Genomic DNA, 26,654 nt, shown 5'->3' on the forward strand with positions numbered 1-26,654 from the left:
AATTATGGTCAGGGGGAGGCAAAAAAAAAGAGTCAAAATTAATAATAACAGTTTCATTCGTCTGTTATCATATCATTCAGTTCGTAATAAAATGTAAATAGTAGTTTCTTATTTCGTTCACAACAATTTAAATTGGGACAAGTTTGTGAAAAATCAAACAAATCTTTTTTTACGTAAAATAGCAACCGCTATCGTCCCAGAGCAAAATAAATATTAAACAATACATTCTTAGTGGCTTTGATTAAGTCTAATGCAACAAAATGTTCACAACAAAGCCGGAAAATCGTTATACTGTCACCACTGTTGAACCGTATTTGTCAAAAGACTATTAGAGCTTCACAGATTGTAATTCACTTCTCTTCAAATATCGATTGGAAAACTAACAATATTATATCTAATTTAAAAAAAGATATCAAAAAACAAAAAAACTTAATTTAATTCATCTGATTTTAAGACCAAAAATAATTTTGTGATAACACGCGCAAGTATCTTAATTATGTTAAATATTCTTTGAGTTATAATGTTTTGTACATTTGCCCATTTTTGTGATAACAATCAAAAACACTTAGGTACTTAATAATAATAACAAATGTCTCTATTCAAGGAATGACTTATTATTATCAATGATTGTACATTTGTTTAACGACTAAAAGATTAATTGTTAAAAATAGTTTTGTGATTTTTTCTTTCCCGTATTTATCATGGTGAAAAAATAGATCGTCAACTTCTATCTATATATTTTTCCTAACAAGAACAGGTAGTCAAGAGTTTGTCTTATTCTAATGTATGATACTTAGATAGTATCAATAAGCCAGCTACGAAATTTTATGTTTGCTATTAACTTAACTTAATCAAAACTTTGACAGTACAAACTGATTCTCTTTAATCCCAAATCCAGGTGTGCTCAAAAGTTTAAAAACACCAAGTGTTTTTTTAGTTTAACTATAAATAGACTAAAAACTTAATATTGACAATCTAATGAATAGATTTGTACCGTTGCCAAAGCATATTGATTTATAATTTTTGTGAAGTCATAAAGAAATGCTTAATAATTTGTTGTTGTTCTATACAGGATGCGCCACAACTCGCGTCCCAGAGAAAAATGCCATGTAATGTACATACCAGGAACATGGAAAAAATGTTTAAAAACCTCTACCTATAAAAGTTTCAAAGTTAGAGAGTTTAAATATTGCACTTCTTTTGAACTTTTACAAAATAATTATAAAAAAAAACATATAGTCTGTTTTTTATTTATGCGTGTGGATCAATTAATAATTCAAAAGACGTACCAAATCGCTATCTCTTTTCAACATTTGTAAATAGCCTTGTTGCTCTTTTGCTACGTATTTGCGTAAGTTCGGTCACGGTATTTATCTCACTTTAACAAATGCGATTAAAGTCCCAGAGCTAGTGACGTACGTCAAAAGTCTGTCTTACGTCACGTAGGTCATTTGTAATTTCATTTTTAATGGGCAAAACTGTTTTGAGGCTAATATTTATACCCATTATAATATCATAACAATCGTAATTCAAGCCGTATAATAATCCTAATGCCAGGGAGATTTTTGACTTCAGTACCAAAATGTCAGATGCTGTCAAGTGTCAAAAACAGACGGTCATGTCGTGTTCTTGATTCACACTACCCCCACCAGCAAATTAAAAAAAAACCTGTATACAAGATCATCGGTGGCATTAAATAAGCATTAAATGTCAAAAAATAAATGTCAAGATTTGATGATAGTTCTGACACCCTGTATGATATAACTGAATTTTTGTTTTTGTTACCGCCCCCTTCTTTAAAGACCTATTTCTGGATCATCCACTGTAAATTAATGTTATCTCAGCATTTTTATAAAAAAAATACATAATGAATATTTTTTAAAGATAATTGTTACAATAGCATATTTAAGGTTTTGTGCATTCTGTTTTTAAACTCCATATTAGGTACATGACTCGTACACTCCAACCAGCCAAAATGCTGAACAAAACATCACCACGTTTTGAGATAAAAATTGTCACAAACCTAAGCATGTGATTGATTGACACAAATATTCAAATTGGTATTAAAAGCAAGAAAAGAAGCAGACAAAAAAGCCAATATCACATTGCATCTAGCTCTACGATGCACCAGCTGAACTACATCTATATCTAAAGTATTCTGCTAACAATTGTATGGAATACCGAGTGGTCAGCGTGAGTCCAGCCCATAGTTCGTGACCCCCGGGTGCTGGGGTATGTGTGGTAGGCACACATCAAGGGCCGCGGGCCGCTGATACATCCGAGCCCATGACACGCACTCACTACGCACCAGGAGGCGGCACCGGACCCTATTGAGATGAGGTCGCAAACTAATGCCATTGCCTGAGCGATGCTGTAGCCCGCGTTCCCAACGATCAATACGCGGAGATCGCGCATGGTCGTCTCCTCTATCACCGATTTGCTTCTTTTCATATTATTCAGCGATTACGACTTTTTAGGGATTACTTATTTTAATATTCAAACGAGGTTCCTCTGAGAATTTTGCCCGGAAGTTGTCGGCAACGAAAATTTTGTGTCGGAATCAAACAAGTTGCTTTAATGTAGAGAAGTGGGTCAGGAAAATTGACCGAGTATATTACTAGATTATACGAGAATGAGGGATGGACGATGTAATAAACTTGCCAATGTCATTAGGGCAACATACGAGCATATAGAGTGACTCAAATAAGTACCAATGATCAATTGTGTCACCCCAGTCACCTTAAAAAATAATGTTCTATCCTTTTTGCTACCTGGGGTACATATTTATTTAAAAAAAATAATTTTTAGGGATTGTTTGAATTTTCGCATGAAACCACCTTAAACTGACCCCTTTCAACAAAGGTACTTCGATGCACATTAATATGAAAACGAGTATAGACTCACCAAAATTGATAAATCTCAATAACTGTTATTAAATAAGTCATTTAAAATTTTTGGCTCATGAACTCACTGGTCAGTGCCTACTCATTACCTGTCAGTTCCAAATCAAAATTCTTATGTGGGAATCACTTAAATTTTAATTCCGACCGTACAGTTATTAACAGGAAAATCAGGAGATAGAAAAACAGTATGCAACTACTACAGTTCATTAATTATAATAGTGCTTGACATCTCACCGTTAGAACAATTCGGTTTGGTCAATTTGCACATACTTACCAGTTTTTAAAGATGATTAGTAAGCATGGTTATGTAAATTTCTCTTTATTTGATTGACAGCACAACAATGACGAAGTTGATAGTAAAATGTAGCAACCCACTCAAAACGGTGGTAAATTGTAATAGATACAAGAAAGGATGTACAATAACTGTTTTCAGATTACTCATACATTTTATGTCACTTGTTGATATTAACTATTCAAAAACATTTTCCTGTTTTTTTTTATACAGGGGTTTTAATGTTTTTTGAATCTGATTATAAAAACTTTTAAAAAATACATATAATTACGTAAATAGAGTGGTTAACTTGCATAAAGCAGGAAACAATAACCATGCTACTTGTAATAACACGTATAATTTCTGTAATCCATATTTCTTCCTACTATTGTAAATACAGGGTGTCTCATAAACATATTGTTCACAACATTATCATCTAACGTAGATAAACATTTTGGAAGTAAAAAAATATGTATTTCTTTATTTAATGTTAAAGGTAGTTAAAGTTGAAAAATAAATATATTATTGTTAACATTCCTTTAAATAAAGAAAATTTTCGTTTAGTTCGTAAAAACCCTTCTTTATTCTACAACAGTAAGTACATATACATAGTATTCTAAAAGAGATAATTCAAAATGCGTTTTAAATAAATCTTTTTGGTTACCTATTACTTTTTCAATTATGCATGAACTTTTAAGCATAGTTGCCAGATATCCTCTTTTTTAAATAGCTGTATAACAATTCATAATGATTGACATCTCGGTAGGCGTTGAGAATGTAACCGAGACTTCAATTCTAGTTCCATAAAAGTTACTACTTAGATTGCTATACGTCATAAAAAATGACATTTCAGTTGAATTCTGTCTGGAAAAATAACATAACCTATTTGTCCTAAAAGAATGTGAAAAAACGTAAAACAAAAAGGAAATAGAAGAGAAAGAGCACGAAAATTACTTAACAACGACAAATGTCATAAATTGTAAAAATGACCATAGCTTAGTGGGATGTCAACCATTTTGAAACTCTCTACGTATATTTTTGAAAGCTTTAAAAATTGATGTCCTATGAAATTTCGCATAAACGTTAGTCTAATAATTTTGGAACATTTTCGTGTTAGAACGTTATATATACTTTTTCCCTAAAATATCTACTCCTTGAATTAAATTCCTTTCTTTAGGAGTTTAGGTTTACTTTTTTACTCAACTGGTAACAATTTTAGAGTAGTAGTTAACTCTGCTGATTTTTAATTTCATTTGCCTATTCACTGTTTTTAATCTTGATAAAATTGATAAAAGCAATCAATAGAGAAGAAAATGTATAACATTAATAGTTATTTATTCGACGAGTTTGAGTGTAAATCGGACTCTTTATTTGACCGAGTGGATTTTTAAACCACGAGTGTAACGAGTGGTTTACCATCCACGAGGTGGAATAAAGCGTCTGATTTACACTCAAACAAGTGGAATACAACATTTTATTCTTCGAATTAGAGTCAACAAGACGTAAACTTGCTTTAAATCTCTTAAAAATAATTTGACGTTTTGTATTGAAAAATGCCAAACAGTTGTCAAAACTTCCTTACACGGGAGAAAAACCGTAAATTTTGACAGTGTCGAAGAATAAAATGATTGATTGTGATGAACAGACGTATAAAATTGTAGTTAGCAGCTGTAGAGACGTCGAATCTATGAAAAAACTAATGTTTTACTTTTATTGACAATAATGCATTAGATTCAATTTCTATGTAATTAATGAGTCGGACTATGAGAGTAAATACTATTTAAGGTTTCTCAACGTTTACTGTTTTAGTTTGCATGCGAAAAACCTATTATTGAATGTCTTCCCCTTAACATAAACAATAAATTCCTCGGTAAAGGGTAGTAAGCTTCGCTGAGATGACATTTCAATGTCTATAATAGGATTATTACGATTTGGGGAGGAAAGTGTAGCTAAATGTTGAATGAAAACAATCGATCCAATTTGAATTTTGTCTGGAATCCTGGAAGTTTATGAGACGAGACAAATTTTATTCGTGTTTATATTTGCTTAGACTTTTTTGTAGTCACAACAAAGAAATTGTCTAAATCTGCGGTTATTTAATTAAAGGAAGCATTACAGGTCTTTAAAACTAATTGGGGTGGACGATTGATTTTTCTGAAATTGGTTCACTGGTGACTGCTAATTTAGTGTGAACCTTGGAACATTCTGTACAATTGTCTACTTTATCATAACCACGTGGTTTCACCGTTAGATTTAAGTGAAGTTACTGTACTTGAAATTAAAATCTAATAAGAAAATTTGCAAGAAATGCAATTTAGTCGTCCGACGTCATCGCAATATTCCAGGATTGTACAATTTCAATTTTTTGTTCATTTTACAGTTTCCTACGACATAATTACTGTTGTTCTGGTACAATAAAAATAAAACCATGTCTTAATTCAAACGATTACTTTCAGACTTTGTTTCCGTATTCAAATACAATGACTCGATATACCATATAGTTGACCTTTAAACGGCGCACATGTAAACATTTCCTGATTCAGTAGCCTCCAAATTATCACGGAAAAATATTAATCTCTTAGTATGTTTACATCTTGTCCACGCATCAATTATCACGATTTCATTTAGCTTCATTCGTCGCATTAATTTGCAAGAAAATGTGACTAATATTAAGTAATTATGAAAATAATAATTTACAAAACGAAGAAAAAAAAAATGATATTTTATTTTTCGCAAAGTAATTGGGGCATATTATAATTTTTATATCTAAAAATCATTGAGTGATTACAAAAATATTCACCACAAAATATTTGAATTTTGATCGTTTAAAACTAACACAGACCACATTTCTAAGCCAAAGTCAGAGAAAGTAAACTTGTACACACATCAAATAATCTTATTGACCGAAGACAAAAATATATTGTGTCAACAACTAACCTTATCTGCTCATCCTTCTACTTTCTTTTTCTTCTCAAAACAGTTACAAAAACGGAATTGTTTGTACGTTCCCATTACATATATTTGCTTGAAGGCCTTGACTTTGCTCTTACTATACATACTTTCCCTTTTGATTGTGTTATTTTAATTCCTTACACTAAAAATGTCTTTTACAACAAAATGTACGACACCTCTTATTAGAAACGTATCTGCCTACTTCTAAATCACATATGCAAATTTATTCGCATTCTTCTAAGCGCCAACAGTTCTTCCGCTTGTTAGTACGTCATTTACTTTTTTTTTAAATAAGAAACTAGTTGTCTAAATAAAATGAATTAAACACCTGAAGAGTAACCTGGACTTAACTTCCTATAAATGAAGGTGAGAGATAAGAAACCGTAGTGTTTATTTTAGTGGAAAGCGTGTCAAACGTTTTAATTAAGTTTAATAGAACTGTTAAATCAAGCAATTACGATGGCATATTTCACAAAGATGCAAGTTGTAAACGTGCTTAAAACAATTATCATATTTATTCCCAAATGCAAAAACCATGACGTGGAATTTTTCCGTTAATTGCAAATCACCATAATTAGGTTGAATCATTTTATCTAAATGTATATGTTAATAAGGTGTAAAATCCTTAAGTGACTAATTTTAGCTGACAGTAACAAATTTAAATGTGTCAGTTATTTCTTGGTAATTTTTAATGATACCTGCAAACCGTTTTAAGAATAAAATGTTTGAAACTAGAAACATATAATTTCTAACAAGTTTAGTAAAAAGCTTTTCTACTATATGCGATGGTTTTCATTTTAAAGGTTGATTTTTTCACTAATATCTAAAACAGTAACAGTATAAGAACATTAATAAGAGTGTAAATACAAAATTTTAAGTAAATTTTTTTTATAAAGTTTACTGTTCCAACAAAATTTGTTTAAGCCTTAGACGGTCTAAAGTTTAAGTAAAACCTCAAAAGATAAAAAAACAAGTCTCAACAGTTTTTTACTGATGTTATAAGAATATTTATTTTGTTTTGCCTAAAGTCAGCAAATAATTAGCCACACCTGTTTTTTAAGAAGGCTTCTCGGATAACTTTCTTTGGTGACTCCTTTTCACTTTCTTTATTGTTGAAGTAATAAAAGAGTCTAATAAATTCCATTAACGGATCTAATTTAGAACCACGTGATTCCAAACATTTATAAGTAGCACAGGTATGAGTAGTTAGATGTACCTAGTAGTTATCTATATTATTTAATATTTTATGGACAAATATTACTTCAATGAAACTGTGCTTAATAAATTACTATGTGATTATTGCGTGCTTACTTAATAAATATACTTAAGAGAGAAAAGAAAGTAAATACTTAATAGCACATTGTTTTGCTTGTTGAAACGAGCATATGTTATACGTACAGGAAAGAAGAATCTTAACAACAATAGGTCTTTTTTAGTGTAAGAGATGTGTGCTAGTAAAATTATATATTTTTTCTATTTCGGTGTCACATTGAGCACTTTGTGACACTGTTTTTTGGCGAGATTTTATGCAATATTTTGGCCATCATTGGTCATGGACTGTCGTTTTTAAGTAAGAAATTGTTACAGTTCAACGTATTTCAGCGAAACTAATGCAATTTAAGTTATTTTTGAGCAACTTGGGTACCGCATACGTCAAGTGTCAAAAATTTGAAGTGTCAAATAACATAAATTCAATTTAAAAAGCGCTCAATATAAAAAATAGTTCAAAAAACGCGTGTTACAACCTCTCATTGTGATATTCGTGCAACTACTCATATCACAATAAGAATGTTTGTATGTAACTCTTATTTTTTAATATACTATTATCTGTATCTACTAAGCGAATTACACTGTACTATTTTATCAAGAAATGTGATGAATAACTAACTTTCATGACTAGTGAAATTCCATCAATTCCTGATTTTATTTGCCTTATATTTAATAAACGTGGTTATTGATTTGACCTTTAAGCTTTTCCTTCTTTTAGTGTTGTCATAAATGAAAAATTCAGGTTATTCTATACAGAATCCAAATCCCAAAAGGATACGAAGAGAAAAAAGTATTATTTTTATTCCAGATATTGTAAAAAATATTTACTCGGTCCTGGATTAAGTTTTCTTGTATTGAAATTTTACCTGTACATAATTAAAAATTCAATATTATTTGTTTATTTAAACACAAATGTGACTCGTTCTTTGTGATACAGTTTTATTATTTTTGTGTCATAAAATAAATGTTTTTAGTAAGTTCAATATTCGCACAGGTCATTTAACTTTTCGGTAAGTTAGTTGTAAATTTAAACAGGAAGGAAATTTAAAACCACACCAATTTTGGTGTAAATATTTAAACCGTTAACAGAATCCCACATAATGATTATGCGTACTTATTTAACACACAAATGTCTGAATGTTAACGTCATGTAAAACACGTAATTGGTAATATTGTTTTCTTTAAAAATGGTCCAAAAATTTGGACGTTTTACACATAATAATTAATTAATTAATTATAATTGTACTCGAACTATAATACAAAAAAAATGTGTAAAATTAAAAAAAAAACGATGAACATTATCATTAGTAAGATTTTACAATTAATTAATAAATTTCATTTTTTATTCAAACATTTTATTCAAAACAAAGAAATGTTTTATAAATAAAATAATTATCTTTCTCATTTCCTACTTCCGGTACCCTAGAAACTAAAATGCGCAAGTATATTGCCAGTGTATAAGTAATTTCCCCTTGACGAAATGAAATTTTCCAAATACATAAATAAAAATTGCTTTTTCAAGCTTTCAATTTAATTTTCACCAAAATTTTTAAAATCAGACAAGAATTTTAAATCAACACACGTCATGGCGTAGTGCTGTGCAAATTATTGCAGTGTCAAAGAATACAATTCCATTTTCTTGTTAATATTTTCTACATTTAGTTAAAACCGAGGTAGAAACCATTAGATTCCTTTTGATGCTCTTCCATATCTCTGAATTTTAAATTATTATTTGATGCATCTAACGAATTTGTGTATATACAGGTGCGCTAGAACTCGCGCCGCAGAGAAAAGTGCCATCATGTAAGGTTAAAATACCAGAAACATGGAAAAAATGTTAAAAAAATTTTGTCTATAAAAATTTCAGAATGTATGGGAATTTAAATTTTGAACTTTGACTCTATTTATTTCTGTCGGAAAAATAATTTTCCAAGTTTTTTTGCTACAGGTTATTAGAAGAGGAAACAATGAAGCTGTATTCTGAATTGTAACTGTTTAATGTTATTTGTGGCTTTTATTGACAACATTTTTGCATTTTTACTAAATAATTAAAAAAAAACATATACAAGATTCTTTTTCCATGTTTCTGGTATCTTATCTTACTTAAATTTTTTCTCTGGGGCGCGAGTTCTGACACAGCCTGTATGTATATTCATCAAAAAAACAAATATTTATAAGAAACAAGTTAGCACTTTTCAACAAAAAAAAGATGAAATCCATTCGGAAAGCACTTTGCTTGTATTTTTTTTTTGCTCCACGAAAACAAGAAAACGTCATGAGAATCGATCTAATACATTAATAAGGTTAGAAACTGATTCATCGCGCGCGTAAATTTTTATGGCTTCGTAGTAAACAACTTGTTTGATTTAAGTTTAGTAAAAAGAAACGTCAATACTTTATTTTGGAAATTGTGCTTGCATGATAAGATAATAATTAAATGCAATGCAAGATTAATTATTTATAATTTTGAGAAATGAATCCTGCTTGTAGTATTAAACAAACATCAACTTATCACACCGAATTTGAAACTTTAATTTACAGTGAAAACATTACATGTTTGTTTAATGAATAATTTTCAACATGGTTTTTGACAGCTTTATGCCTTTCTTCCGGGGTTAGGAGTTCGTAGATGTAAACTGATGTAAGCTAAACGTTTAGAGTTCTTTTAGTAAAGTTGCCCACATACAAGAGCCTCTCTTTTCTACCAAGTCTCTTAATGTGATTATTATTCATCCGGTAAATACAGATGCCAGACGTCTAGGGGAATGTAGGTGCGATTTGTTTAATTGTCTACATAAATAATCTATATTAAGGAACACCAAGAGATTTGAAATGTTAATTATACAGGAGGGATCCACTAATGAAGGATGTGTAATAATAATGTAGTAAATTTAATGTTATTTCCGTCTTAATTGTTATTAAAAAAAAATAAAATAATGAGTAAACTGTTTCCCAAATTTCAACGTGCTCTGCTAAACCGTTCTGAAAATATTTAGCTGTATCCATACTTTTTAGCGACCCTGTATTTTAAAAAATGGAATACACATATTACTCGTATTTTTGCAAAATTTGCTCTTATGATAGTAAAAATGATAGATTTTGTAAAGCACTTGAAAATGGAAAACTTTACCACAGCGGAGTGAAAATAGATTTATTATATTTCGAAGTCTATTCTTGAACTAACAACTACAATTGATACCAAGAATGTCACAAAAGTAAATTTTTAATTTCTAAATATTTGAATTGATTTTAAAAATTAAGAATTAAAAAAACAAAAAGAAAAGGTAGTGCCTCCGCTGCCGACAACAGTGCCCAAAAAATAGAGGATGGCCGCCGGTGTTGGTTGTAAATAAAAGTCTACAACGTCTAACGTTGTTGTCAGTGTCAAAGACAATGCGAAAAAATTTTAATTAAAATTCAATACGATTCGTTAAAAATCCATATCCATAAATAACCAATATCCTTTCTTAAAGAAGCGAAGTTTATACAACTCAAATTTTTAATTTTTGGATCTGTTGTTCTGTCATCATATTTTGTCATTCATATTTTTTCCTAAAATATCAAATAAAATTTTTCAAAGATTTTTGTACTCGTATATAAACCGAATATATAAGCCGAATATAAACAAAGCGATTTTGTTAAACCTTATCATTGTTATCACTTCTGGTAATTTTTATAGCGTGTGGTTCAGAGGAATTACAAAGGGAAATTTTCATCAGTTAGATAAATGAACACTGCGTTATATTTTTAATTAGAATACTTTGAACTAAAACATTCATAAATCTGATTACTTTTTTTATAAATTATTATCTATCGATTAGCAAACGCGCACAAGAGAAAAATGCCATGTAATGTGGGATACCAAGAACATGGAAAAATGTTAAAAAATTCTATCTATAAAAATTTATGTTATGAGAGTTTAAATTTTGCACTTTGACTCTATTTATTTCTATTGAAAAAATTATTTTTGAAGTTATTTTGCTACAGGCTATTAGAAAAAGAAACAAGGAAGCTGTATCCTAAATTGTAAATTCTGTTTAATATTATTCGTGGCTTTTATTAGCAAAAATTTTGTACCTTTACTAAACAATTATCAAAATAAGATACAAGATTAGAAATAAAAAAATGGCAAATGGCAAAAAATAAATGTTAACATTTTTTTAAAGATAAACTTTTCTAAACATTTTTCCATGTTTCTTATCTTAAGGGGCTCAAGTTTTGACACGCCCTGTATATCTCTTTATCTAAATTAGATTTGATAATCTTCCAAATTACTAAATTAAACCAATTTTAGTTCCACGTGGATAAAATAAATATCTATTATTGCTAATAAATAATAATGCAATATACTGCAATAATATGACAATTAACTTCTAAATTTTTATAATAAGTATTAGATAAAATAAAAGGGTTATCTTATCCTCAAGGCTACCTCATTACTACAAACCAAAGAAAACAATGAATAAAAGATGATGCATCTCTTTACAAATATTCCAAACACTTCCGTTTAAACTACCAAGATTCAGAAATAAAAACTGCACATTTTTAGTTTAATTTTCACGAACAGTGTATTAAATTACAACACTGTTCTGTTCTTACTATTATTATATTCCGCAATCTATAGTGTAATAATCATAGCACATACATTGCATAATAGTGCTTTATTGGCACGAGTATAAGTGTTAGGTACTTAAATTGAACAAGGACAATCAATTATAGTAGCTCGATAGTCGAAATTAGAATTAGCGCATTCCTCGCACTGCCATCTAAATTAAAAGAAACTAAACACACATAACACAACTAGAAAAAAAATCGTAATTAACGAGACGTGGCAAATTTGCTTTTCAATCCCAATTTTGAGGAAAGTGTGCCAATTTCTAGCTAAAATTGGCTATAATTTGTAATTTGTCTAACAACAGGCTTTTATATTTTGTGGGGTCGATAAAGACACTAACCACAAATTGAAGCAATTAAAAAGGTAATTTGTTTCACAGTTTTGATTAGCTTTACAAAATACTAGAAAGCTTTTAATAAATGATTAATAACATAAACTAAATCACTCATTAATTTTATTGCAGAGAAAGTAATTTGCTCGGTAATTTATTTGTACAATTGCAAACTATTAACAATACACCACTGACTCATTATTATTATGAAAAAGAAATGGGCGGGAAAGTCCAGAAAAAAGTAGGTATGAATTTTATATTTAAAACAAAGATGTTCGAGGAACTGGACAGCAAAATTTTGGCAAACAAAGAACAAAGTTAATTTAAATTTGACCGTTAAAATGATTCATACTGGATTCTACACAACGGAGACAAGAAAGAACAACATCCGAAGTTAAAAAGTGTTAAAAAGTAAGTGGGACGATTGGTTTTAAATAATGATTATTGTGACAACAAAAGGGCTATTGTTGTAGAAGAATTATTAATTTAATTGAATACACAGCGATGTTTTCTTATCGACTCTTGACTATATTAAATATTACCAACGAAAGATTTTATAAAACAAAGAATAGAAAAAAATAAAAAGTCTTACCTCAAACATGAGCATTTTGGCAAAATGTTCACATAAATCACTCAGCAGAATTAAAAAAATTCAAAAATTCAAAGAGCGAACAATGGGAAAACTGACGACAGTGCGCGCTAGTCTCTGCAGTCAACACGCGCACTTTCCGATGCCGACTATCGTGAAATGTGAATGCGACTGTGTGAGTATGATGATCCTCCAGACACGATGATATCGGATCATTCACTCTTTGGCGTAGGTATGTGTGGGGAAGACCACTGATGGTATTCGAGCTGGAGGTGCCTTGACTGGAACTGGATTAAAGACCTGTCAAAGCTTGGGTCATGATTTCCTTAGGGATTAAATGGCCATATTTCAATTTTTCTTTACGAGTACTTCAATAAGCTTTTTTCTAATTTGCGTTTATAATACGTTTATTAATAACGTCTCTCGGTAGGAGTCGTTTATGGCTATCTATAAAACCACACTGTACTTTAATGAATTTAGGGTTATTTAGTTTTTGTATGCCGCTTCTGGCTTGTCAGGTAACAAATTTTGCGTTGTTGCTTCGGCAATTTTGCGAATTTCGGGCGGAGTGCGAACTAAATTCTGTTGGCTTATATTTTATTTAATATTATTATGTTATAACACTAATAACTAATAATTTGTAAATTTTATTGTTAATGACAGACAGAAATGATTCAAAAAATCAGGTGGGCGCCGAGTGTTACCAACCGATACCAACCAACACAAAATTCTCTAGACGACAAAAATACATATATTTTCTTTTAATTAAAATAAGAAAAAATGGAGTGCAAATTAGAAAAAATAGCATAAAATACTCGTTTTATAATGGCATTGGCGCACTCATCCCATAGAAAACTCGCCTACGGCTCGTTTTCTAACTTGGGATTCGTGCGCCAAATTAACCCTTATAAAACTTATTCTTTAATATACTATTATCTTCATCAGAAATATCTGTGTTTGTTCTATGAAGAAATTTTTACCTACGTATTTGCTATGACTTGGAATGAGTTTGATATTTTGGTTTTTCTATTTCGGTATCACAATGAGCATTTTGTGCAACTGGAAACAGTTGCATAAAATGCATTTTTATGACACTGTTTTTTGGCGACATTTTATGCAATACTTTGACCATAGTAAGAAATTGTTGCAGTTTAACGTATTTCACCGACACTAACGCAATTTAAGCTTTAAGCTATTTTTGAGCAATTTTGGTACCGCATACGTCAAGTGTCAAAAATTTTAACTGTCAAATATAATAATAAATTCAATTTAAAAAGCGCTCAATAGAAAAAATATTATAAACAACGCGTGTTACACCACTGCGTGGCTCGTGTCACAAACTACTCGTATCACAATGAGAATGTTTGTAACACTTGTTTTTTAATATACTATTATCGTTATTTGATTTTACTTTATCTCGCGGTTCTTTTCTTAAGCATATTCTGACATCTTGTAGTTAAAATAGATCTCAAAATTTATTAGAGTTATAACAGTTATTTTCTTATTTATTTATACTTTCAGCATTTGGGCAAAGAAATCTTATTGTCGTACCAACAAGAAATTACTCTCTAAAATTTAGGGATATTCGTGAATAGGTTGTCATAAATTTGGTTAAGTTGGTTTCTGGTGACAAACAAAAGATATCGTAAGTAATGTCAAAATTTAGGTTAAATCACCTGTCAGCTTGTATAGATAATTCAATTGATAGTTGACAGAAAACGTCAACAACAAGGGGTAACCAATCCTAGGCTTTCAAAATTACTTCTGAAAATTCTAGTTACAAACAACGCAGATAAAACCTTAAATAACAGGGGTCTGCTTGACGTAAGATGGCAATACATAAAAAAAAGTGGGGGTGCTCTTTAAAATATTAAAGTAAGGGTGGTTAGTGACCAGAGGACGAAACCTAAAACGTATTACTTGCATTAAGTTAACGAAGAAATACCTAGAGGAAGAAATAGACTGCCCAATAAAGAATATTATACAATATGTCCCCGGATTGAGTTTACAAAAAAAATATTATCTTTGAGTTTAGATTTAGATTTAGAACAGTTAATTTTTTTCTTGGTTTTGGACTTATAATAGTTTTTCTCTGCTTTTCAAATCTCATCACATTGGCAATTTAATTTTTTTGACAACAATGTTACTTTAAAAATGAATTAATTAATTGAATAATGATTGTTCTTGTTAAAAATGTATTTTTTATCTTAAACCTGTTTTTAAGAATTACCATTTAATAAAATTATGTTTTTCAAAAACATTTTTATTTAACTTGTGTAAACTCATTTGTCAAAGTGGGGTCGTTATCAAAAAAATAAAACCGCCAATGTGATGGAATTTAACGCTGAGAAATGAAATTCCACAAAATAAGTCCAAAATCAAGAGGAAAGTGAACTTTTCTTTTCACTGAGTCAGAATAATGAAGTTTTAATTATAGATTTGCTCGTTTCAAGAAGCAAAATACATTATTTGAATTTTTTATCAAAAAATAGTTGATAAGTACTATTATTATACCAAATACTATGTTATTACCTTTATATATTTTTTTATTTGGTGTTTATGTACACTTTATTATTTCTTTTAAGAGGACACCTCCATTAACTGAACAAAAAGAATGTCACCATCGGTGTCCGCTTATAGGAAATTTCACTGTAATTGGGTAGTCTCCCAGAGTACTGAAAAAATGTTTAAAAAAATTCTGTCAAAAAATTTTGACATTTATTTTTTGAATTTGACATTTTTTTATGTCTATTTAATGATACTGATGATCTTGTTATCTTTTTTTATAACTATTTAGTAAAGGTCCAAAATTTTGTCAATAAAAGCCACAAATAACAATAAACAAAGTTACAATTTAGGATACAGCTTCCTTGTTTCTTCTTCTAACAGCCTGTAGTAAAAAAAAACTTGAAAAATTATTTTTCCAACAGAAATAAATAGAGTCAAAGTGCAAAATTTAAACTCTTATAACTTCGAAATTTTTATAAGTAGATTTTTTTAACATTTGTCTTGTTGTCTAGGGTATCGACCGATGATGCACTGTCACGGAGGTGCGTGACTTTCCGGACACTCTATATGTTAAAATTATTTACAACTTAAATCAGATTCTCTTACCCAAATGCAAAAAGTATATCACAAGTATTCATAAGAAAATGTTTAAAGCCTGAGCCGCAACACAGGGCTTTTAAGTGCTAAAAATTATTCCAAAGTTGTAATCAAATATCTTTAATACCTTATTGTAACAGTGGTTTGCAGGACGTTCCACGAGTATTAATGAGCCTGCATTTCTTTTTGAAGCAATCAACATTGCATTTCAAAGATATAATGTGGATATGTACTGTGCGATCAAAAAAAAATAAATTTGAGTAGGCGGTGATTAAAGTCCCTCAGATGGCAATCCTGATTTCTAACATCAAATGTCAGCGGAAACTTTGACAAGTTTGCGTTTTATTCCTTTTGAGTAAAATAATGTTCACTTTAGAGCAGACAATTTTATTGCTGTACAAGACGAAAACGGTGAATGGTCATTTTCACTTTCAGTTTCTGTAGAAAATTTCCAGCCCTGATTCCCAGCCAATGTGTTGCCAACTGTTGAATTTAATCGACGCCTACTCTAATTTATTTTTTTTGATCGCACGGTATTAAAATATTTCATTTTTTTATTTCTGAAAAAGTTTTAGGGAGCCTGCCTATTTGGATATCGTGCAGCCTGCAAAGCGTTTTTTTTTTTTTTATAAAAAAGAATCATGTCGGTTTTTTTGTCAACATTTTGGTAAATCTCACCAAATTCACCAAGCTTTGATCATTTATAAATTAAGGGTGCGGATTTAAACATATGACTTTGAAGTAGCTTGTTAAGAATTTTTTTTTAATTTTTTTTTATAAGGTTTTACTTTTTCGAACGAGAAACCCTCGATATCTCGGCCATTTGAAGTCGGATCTCAGTGAAACTTGTACCAATCGATTCTACACAATTTTCCATAGTCTATAATTTTTTGATTTTCATATCTGTAACAGAAATATAGCATTAAAAAATTTCTACTTAAGGACGCAAAACTGAAACTCGCCTATAGTCAATTAATAATACCTACTTTTGGCACTGATGTGTATGAGTATGATGACATCGGTGCCAAAAAATATCTCAGCTTTGCCGCAGTACCTCAGAAATCATGCTGCGTCAAGCAAACCAGGTGCGCTCCAGGTACGGTTATGGTCCCAACTAAAGACAAAAGTCAACAGACTTTCGTTTGAATTACATCTCAAGGACAGAATTGTGTTGTGACAAAAGATTTGTAAACGTAAACTTTTTTAAATGTTTTTTGGCTTCGTCAACGGTGACGCCGCGCCGGCGCCGGCGCCGTCTGGTGGTTCACAAGTTTCGCCCCCTCCTCCTAAACTTGAAGTGCTGTTGTGTTACTATATTTAATTTATAAAAACTAAATATTTTAATGTCCACGTTAAACTTGAAATACATATAATGTTGATTGCATAAAAAAAATGGTGTGGTTTTAGGAAACCACGATGCCCGCTGTAATGCGACATGCTAAGGCGAACGAAAAATTTTGTAGCGATGTATAAAAAGTTTCACTTTAAAAAAAATTCAGACTTATTATTACTATGAGCAATTATTACATTCAAAAAATAAAATTTTATTTAATCACATCATATTTTTTGGCTATTCTTAGAAAAACGTTAACTGTTCAACTGACAATTTCCCAAATTTATGTACATACAGGCTGCGCCAGAACTCGAGCCCCAGAGAAAATTTTTAAGTAAGGTAAGATGCCAGGAACATGAAAAAAATTCTATCTTTTTTTGACATTTGACATTTTCTTATATCTATTTAATGATACTGATGATCTTGTATATGTTTTTTTTACAATTATTTAGTAAAATGACAAAAATTTTGCCTATAAAAGCCACAAATAACATTGAACAGAGTTACAATTTAGGATACAGCTTCCTTGTTTCCTCTTTTAGTCGCCTATAGCAAAAAAAATTGGAAAATTGTTTTTCCAACAGAAATAAACAGAGTCAAAGTGCAAACTTTAAACCCTCATAACTTCAAAATTTTTATAGATAAAATTTTATTAACATTTTTTCCATGTTCTTGGTATCTTACCTTATATGGCATTTTTCTAAGGGGCGCGAGTTTTGGCGCACCTATATAATGTTTATTCTTAAGCTTGTTACATTATTTTTATGAATTGCAGTTGTGGCCGTCGACAAACTGTGTTATTTATGTATCTAAACAATAATTTGAAACTTCTTATCAATTCCAATGTCTCGCACGTGCAGGAAGCCTTGGAAAATTAACCGCATGATTCCTTAATCTTAAAAATCCAATTAGTATGCATTATAGAAAACAGAAAGATTCTAATATGCAACATTTACATGTCGCTAGTACATGCAGCTAAAAATGTTAAAAACGGTTAATTAGATTGTACTGAAATCATAGTTTAAAATTTTATCATTCAAAATATTTAATTTTTTTTCATCTTTATTAGTCTTATTAGCAATTTTGATTTTTTTAAATAACATGAAGGGTCAAACGTTTTGAAAAAAAAACATTTTTTCTTAATTCAGTGACGCAAATTCTTAAAATTTGTTTTTTTCTACTTCATTATTCTATCAAAAGTGTTGAAAAGCTCTCTAATTACTTCCTGACGATAGAGCTGGCGCGTGAAATTTTGCCGCCATGGTAAATTATAAATAGAAAAAAACTCATACATCTACCATTTTGTTTTTTTTTTCGTATATACAGGTGACTCAAAAATGTTGGACCAACTCTCGAATGGTGATAGAAGACTTTCAGCTAAGCATAAAAATTAATTCAGATTTTCTTCATATCTTATCAAATTATCAAATGCAAAAAAATTATTCACTTAAGTATTGCAAAGGGTTCAAAAGCTGTGATTTTTTGAATGGACCCCTGCAATTAAAATTGTCGACAAAAAAAATGACATATCAATAATTATTATGACAAGAACTCTGACAGATAAAGTTAAATTGTCTTGTAGACCCTTAAGGGTGTCCGCGACCAACGATTCGAGACGTTAGCATATTGAGCCCTGCTTTCTAACTAGTAAATAGGTATCAGGTACAGTTCATGGAATGGTTAAATTATCGACTTCTTTTGAAGTTATAAAATTCAAAACAATGTTTAACTTTCTAAGAAGTTTTTGGAGCCACTTCTACAAATTGAAAGGATTAAAATGTTAGTTAAATGTCCTTTTACAATTTATTACCCTTACTACCCCAACCTCTGAACGCAGGTAAAGACTGAGTTTGGACTCTGTCTAGGGTGTATTGCTGGTTGCTTTTGGAAATGAATAATAAGTGCCGAAAACCGAGTTGCTCGCTCACTCCCGAACCAAGGATGGTAGACGTAAAGGATTGCTCAGGCTCACGAATCTGTCAGCCGGCGTCACGTGGTCCATAGACATGCTGTGACGTCACAACTGGCCTTTAATCGCGTCAAATACATGGGAGTTAATAGGAGCAAATACCAAATAATGCAAATAAAAGTGAATTATGACTTTAATTTGTTAAAATCGCTTTTGAATTTATAATGAAATTATTGTAGTTATAATTTAAGGTAATACAAAATAGAATTTTTTGTTTATTTGTGTCCAAAAATTGAGTAAATCTGTTTTCTAATCGGGGTAATCAGACGCAATAATTCCAATAATTCATTGTTCTGTATTTTAATGATATATAAGACATTCAGAATAGGAACAAATTTTGTACTTTTTATATTGACGGGTATTCTTTACGTTTTAAAATGCTCAAACAAAAATGATTTAATAAATAAATTTCCATTGAAATTTTTTGGTCACAAAAAGTCGTGAAAATATCAATAATATTCCTAGGTATACATACAAAATGGAAACGGGTTTTATTTTTGACAATTTTATATGCAATAAATTTTGTTGATAAATAATAATACAAATTCTACTAATGGATAATAGGTAAAAAAATGTAAAACAAAATAAACCATTTTTATAATAATGTAATGACTTTAAAGAAGAAAGAAATGAGCAAAACGACTTTCAACACAATATAAATTTTATTTCTTCAAATAAAAACATTTGGTAGCTGCACTAAACTTGAATTTTGAAACCAGCGTAGGTACAATCAAAATTCAGTTAAATGATATCCCAAAAATTAAACAAAGATTAAATTAATAATATTTGCTTTCTCTATTTGTCCACATGACTTAGAGATTATAAAAATAATACAATGGTAAAAAAATAATTTTATAATTCTAAAATTATTGAAAAATAAAGAAATCACATAAATTAAAAATCAATTAACAATTTTATAACAACCCACGTTTATAATTTTAATACAAACAATACAGAATTTCTGGGGGTTACAAGATCAAAAATATGCTTGGGAAATTATACTGAAACACATTGTATCTGGTGTAATGTTAGCGATGCAAGTTTATAAAATATGCATCTACTTATAATACATTCATTTCTGTTTTAGATCAGAATAGGCTATGGAAATTTGGCGACTGTAGCTGTATGACAATAAAATAGCTTAATCTAGCCTAAAACAAAAATGAATGCATTATAACAATTTGTTTCTTAGATCACGTTGATAATCATTGTTTGTGAAATGGAGCAAATTGAGCTACGAATCGAGTTGAACTTGTCAGCTCGTCTGCACCTGTTGACCCATTCCTTTCTCATCGTTGATGAGACCATATTGTTGCCGATAGAAAAACATAAAAAATGAGATTGTCACCCATTTGTTTTGGTTTTATTTGGCTGTTGTTACAACCATATACAGCATACCATCTACCAGGCATATAGTGACGATATATGCACTACCTATTTAAAATTATTGGAATTACTTTAAATATACTAAAATTTGCATTATTTCGTACTACAATTTTCTTTTGTACGATCTTAATATGCTTTAATATCATTAAAACACCAAAAAACACGAAGCACAGCTGATGTAAACAAACAATGTGGGCCAGTTGTGATGTCACGCAATGTGGTGGGGATGATGAAATACGGTTAACATTGCAGCATAGGGCCTGAGCAATCCTCTATGTCTACCATCCTTGGTATTTTAATGATATTAAAGCATATTAAGATCGTACAAAAGAAAATTGTAGTACGAAATAATGCAAATTTTAGTATATTTAAAGTAATTACAATAAATTTAAATAGGTGCTGCATATATCGTCACTATATGCCTGATAGATGGTATGCTGTATATGGTTGTAACAGCAGCTAAATAAAACCAAAACAAATGGGTGACAATCTCATTTTTTATTCTTATTCTATCGGCAACAATATGGTCTCATCAACAATGAGAAAGGAATGGGCCAACAGGTGCAGACGAGCTGACAAGTTCAACTCGATTCGTAGCTCAATTTGCTCCATTTCACAAACAATGATTATCAACGTGATCTAAGAAACAAATTGTTATAATGCATTAATTTTTGGTTTAGACTAGAGTAAGCTATTTTATTGTCATACAGCTACAGTCGCCAAATTTCCATAGCCTATTCTGATTTAAAACAGAAATGAATGTATTATAAGTAGATACATATTTTATAAACTTGCATCGCTAACATTACACCAGATACAATGTGTTTCAGTATAATTTCCCAAGCATATTTTTAATCTTGTAACCCCCAGAAATTCTGTATTGTTTGTATTAAAATTATAAACGTGGGGTGTTATAAAATTGTTAATTGATTTTTAATTTATGTGATCTCTTTATTTTTCAATAATTTTAGAATTACAAAATTATTTTTTTACTATTGTATTATTTTTATAATCTCTTAGTCATGTGGAAAAAGCAAATATTATTAATTTAATCTTTGTTTAATTTTTGGGATATCATTTAACTGAATTTTGATTGTACCTACGCTGGTTTCAAAATTCAAGTTTAGTGCAGCTACCAAATGTTTTTATTTGAAGAAATAAAATTTATATTGTGTTGAAAGTCGTTTTGCTCATTTCTTTCTTCTTTAAAGTCTTAAAGTTATTATAAAAACGGTTTATTTTGTTTTACATTTTTTTACCTATTATCCATTATTATTAAATTTTGTATTAGATTGCATATAAAATTGTCAAAAGTAAAACCCTTTTCTATTTTGTATGTATACCTAGGAATATTAATGATATTTTCACGACTTTGTGACCAAAAAATTTCAAAGAAAAGAATACCCGTCAATATAAAAAATAAAAAAAATATTCCTATTCCTAATGTCTTATGTATCATTAAAATGGAGAACAATGAATTATTGGAATTATTGCGTCTGATTACCCCGGTTAGAAAACAAATTTACTCAATTTTTGGACACAAATAAACAGAAAATTCTATTTTGTATTACCTCAAATTATAACTACAATAATTTCATTATAAATTCAAAAGCGATTTTAACAAATTAAAGTCATAATTCACTTTTATTTGCATTATTTGGTATTTGCTCCTATTAACTCCCATGTATTTGACGCGATTAAAGGCCAGTTGTGACGTCACAACATGTCTGTGGACCACGTGACGCCGGCTGACAGATTCGTGAGCCTGAGCAATCCTTTACGTCTACCATCCTTGAGCTTGTCTAGGATATATAGTCAGTGGGATATGCAACACAGTTTACAATAAATTTGGTAAGCGCTTTACTTTTAAGATGTCGTTATGCGTTAAAGGAATTTTTTTTATCGACGTGTCTTTTTCCTTTTTATATCAACGCGAGTCATTTTCATTTTGCATAGTGATTTGGTTATTTGTTCAATATGATTTTATTCTATTTTATTCTACTCGTACACTGTGATCGTACATCGATAGTGCGAAAGATTCCAGTAATCGACATTTCCAAGAATTTTGCAATCCTTCCAAACACAGTAGCCCTTCTTCCAGTTTAACTTTAGATGTCTGTGAACAGTGTGAACTGTGAAGTAAAATGCGGCTTTTATTACAATCTCAGATAAATTTATTTCAGACATGACTTTTGACACAATCAAACATGCGGATAAACAGCAAAATTAAAAATTCGACCTAGGACATTATTTTCACATAGTGAGCATTATTTGTCATCTAATGTATAGATAAAGAGTCATTATTGTTAAATAACATGCCACTCTGAGTTTAAAGAATTTATTGTTTCAAGTGAGAAAATGAGAAATATCTTTCTTCTCGTGATCTTATGATGAAAAAGTAGGACTCTGTTTTTATTGCCTGAAAAGACGCGTTGCTGAATAAATTTCGTTCAGTTTTACACACTATACGGAATATCAAAACAAAGTTCCTTTGTTATACTATGATGATAAACGTTATATCATTTCAGAAAGTTTCGATACGTTACAAAGTTATATCTTAACCTTATTGTTCTAAGTGTTTTTTTATTTATTTACTGTTTTATTTAATTAAGGTATTAAAATCTGTTATTGTTAAAATTATGTTATAGAATTTATACCTATAGATATGTTTATGAAACAATGTTTAGGTTATACTAGTTATAGATCTTAATAATAACAAATCAAATAAATATTTCATTATTGAAACTGTTTTATTTTAATCGAATTTTTTTGTCAGCTTGGATTATAATTTTTCATTAGTTACGTCAATTGTATGTAGAGTTGCAATTTCCAACATTAAAAAATTTGCATTTTTAACCATTTCTTAAAATTTGAAGTTGTAGCATTTTTTTTAATTTGAATTTGTCATCATTTTTTTAAAATTTGAATTTGTCGCCATTTAAAAAATTTGAATTTTCCGCCATTTTTTTTAATTTAAAAATATATATGGCTACCAACCTCTTACAGGTTAGGCTACACACAACAATTAATATCACTAGGTAACAAACATTACATACGTCACAGATCACGTGACATTTATAAATTAGTAGTGGGGGGATGGCTCCAGAATCTCTATTTACACTACTAGTACTACCACAGATTATACAGATATGACAGCTTTTTGGCGCCAAAATAGATAAACTGTTTTTTCACAGTACTTTTTGCCAAGAGTCACAAAAAATCATAGCAGTTGTGTTCTACGTATTTCAACAAACATATTACAACAATTAGTTTCCATATAAATGTTGTGAATTTTATGAAAAAGTGAAATATAAGATTGTTCATTTGTGAGTATCAGATTTACCCCTTCCATGCCTCCAAAACGACCGTTGAGAGGGCCGTTTTTAGGTTGGCAGTGTTGAAAGTACCAACATGGGCACCAACCAACACAAAATAAAGTAACTAAGTTATTTGGCAGTTTGCATTTTGACATAACAACACATGACAAGTTTTTGAGGTTATAATGATTGATGCATATAAATAAGGTTTGCCGGGTGGAAAGTTAGTGTTATTTTGGAAGTTGGAATAAAGTGATGCAAAATGAAAACATTAATAACGTAAATTTTTGTTGTTTGCTTTACGAAAGATTATTTTCAATACGTAAAGTACATTTGAATTTGGCGGTATTCGAAGACCGTAGAGAGGGCCGGGTGGCCAAGTGGGGGTAACATCCATTTCGCGATTTTGCCGTAGCTGTCATATCTGTATAATCTGTGGTACTACTACATATTATAATTTCATCTAGTGGTTTTGTTCATAAAATTAGTATGTTCCACTCTAAAAAGTATAATGTACACATATTTCCGAAATTTTGTGGCAATTTTTTTTTCTTCTGTTTCAGAAAAATATGGCATCTATGAATCGGCGTTCGAATTTTGTCAAAAGATTAGATGAGCTGTATTTTTTGACGAATTCTTTGATACCACTTGAAGATTCTTGTGAAGAATTTCCTGATGACAGTTTTTTGTCGAAAATGCCTTTACCTAAATACGCATCTAAAAACGAAAGTTTCTATTAATAAAATAAAGTTAAGAAGTTCGGGGACAAAAACAAACATATTCAATAAAACGTCGATGGGCAAAGAAAAAAAAATGCATACAAAGCACCCTAGGACGAAAGAAGTTTGACTATTTAGTACGCTTGTTGAGGTTTTTGAAACTTCTCGATCGATTGAAAAGAGAGAAAAGAAGGACAAAGAATATGTGAAAAGTACGGTAAAGGGGTTAAAGAAAAAAGACTTAAAAAGTGTACAGAGGAAATAAGAAGAAATTTAAGAAAAAAAGAAACAGGAGTTGAATGTTCAGTCCCAGTACAGAAATGCCATTCCACGGCCTCCGTCGGTGTGGGCAATCCAATAATCAATCAAAACGGTATTTATTTAGTTTGCAAGTCCTAACAAGTATTTTCTATTTACCAATTATTAACTCGTCGCCGTTACCGAACAGGCGGCCGACCGCAACGACTGAGAAGACCGAATCGTCACAGGTAGCACAGATAAACAAGACTGTGCACTGGTATAAAAATGTGAATAATTATTTTTGTTGTTAAGAAATGAAATTTTTAAAATGATACATTTTGTGTATGTTTTTGTTTTCTTAGTTTTAGAATAAATCTTAAAGGGGGATGTGTGCTATGTCTACAAAATACCGTTACCAAATTACAACCAAATTGTTAATTTTTAGAATAAACTTTTATTTAATTAATTGTGTTTTTTATTCAAATTTTGAGAAAAAAAAAGTTGGAAAGGAATAATTGTTATTTATGTATCAGACACTGAAATCTTATTTTATTCACAATCACTAATGTAATATGCCGATTACTAACCTTTTAAAGGTTGGGAAACACATGATTAAATCTCATGAGGAGTAATAATATTACTTCTCTTGGGCGGTAATATGCAGGATATCCAACCTTAAAATTACAAAAATACCAGGATTTTTTTCTTACAAATTGTCAAGTTACACATAATATTTTGCTAAATTAGTTTTCAATTGCTTTTGTAGCAGTTTCTTTTACTTCTGGGGGAATACACTGCCCCATTTCGACGATTTTAAATCATATTCACACATTATTTCAATATTTTCTTTGACATTTCTGAAATGTCAAAAATCAAACGCCATTTGGATGGCCTACCACGGTTGGATCTTAACTTTGTTAGAATTTTATTTTGCTCAAATTTTTGACTGAAAATAATGTGATTGTGAATAAAATAGCATACAAACCTCGGTGGTAATGGCATTACCCCTTGTGCTCGAGGCTGGCGCCTCTCGATCGTATACATAAACACTCGGGGTAATGCCATATTTACCACCTCGCTTGTAATGTATTATTTGATTGCGAGTCTGTGTTTGATTACCATACCATAGCCATCATACAAAACTATGAAACAAGAAAAAAATATTTGCAGATTTAAAAAACAATACATACAGGGCGATTCAGATAAGATAATGAGCCTGACGATCTGGCGACGCAACCCAAAAAACAAATTTCATTTACGCCTTTGATCCAATTTAAATTAGGATTTGCAAGTTGAATCCAAGTTATCATCTTATGTCACTCTGACATTAGTGCAGAGAACGATCATTAGTGCCGTTCAGTTCTCGCGGAATGATAGAGAAATTAGAAAAGTCTTTTCGGTGTAAACCCAACACAAAATGTATAAAAGAATGAAACATTAAAGGTAGGAAAACAGTTTATTTATAAATCATCAATTGCTTGTCAAAGCACTGTCAGAGCAACATAAGATAACTTGGATTGCAACTGCAAATCGTAATTAGAATTAGATTAAGACGTAAATGAAATTTGTTTTTTGGGTTGCATCGTCAGAACGTCGGGCCCATTATCTTATCTGAATCACCCTGTATACACATAATAGGATTATGTCTTTGTCTC

At 30.3% G+C, this 26,654-nt stretch overlaps 1 protein-coding gene across 2 annotated transcripts in view; it reads right to left on the reverse strand.

Moving 5' to 3' along the window:
* The window catches only part of LOC123012417 (dual specificity tyrosine-phosphorylation-regulated kinase 2), a 37,716-nt gene extending 24,627 nt beyond the window's left edge, over nucleotides 1-13,089 (reverse strand). Inside the window, exon 1 of one of the 2 annotated variants that reach the window (XM_044410309.1) lies at nucleotides 2,182-2,335. In XM_044410309.1, the coding sequence (XP_044266244.1) occupies nucleotides 2,182-2,253 (72 nt within the window). In that variant the 5' untranslated portion in view covers nucleotides 2,254-2,335. Of the gene's footprint in view, nucleotides 1-2,181; nucleotides 2,336-12,933 lie in introns of those variants that run through there. The other variant, XM_044410310.1, reaches the window with a different exon arrangement.
* Nucleotides 13,090-26,654: the final 13,565 nt, after the last annotated feature.

The sequence above is a fragment of the Tribolium madens genome, unplaced genomic scaffold, assembly GCF_015345945.1.
Source record: "Tribolium madens isolate multiple individuals breed KSU strain unplaced genomic scaffold, Tmad_KSU_1.1 Scaffold_96;HRSCAF=242;Tcas5.2_LG5, whole genome shotgun sequence".
NCBI lineage: Eukaryota > Metazoa > Arthropoda > Insecta > Coleoptera > Tenebrionidae > Tribolium > Tribolium madens.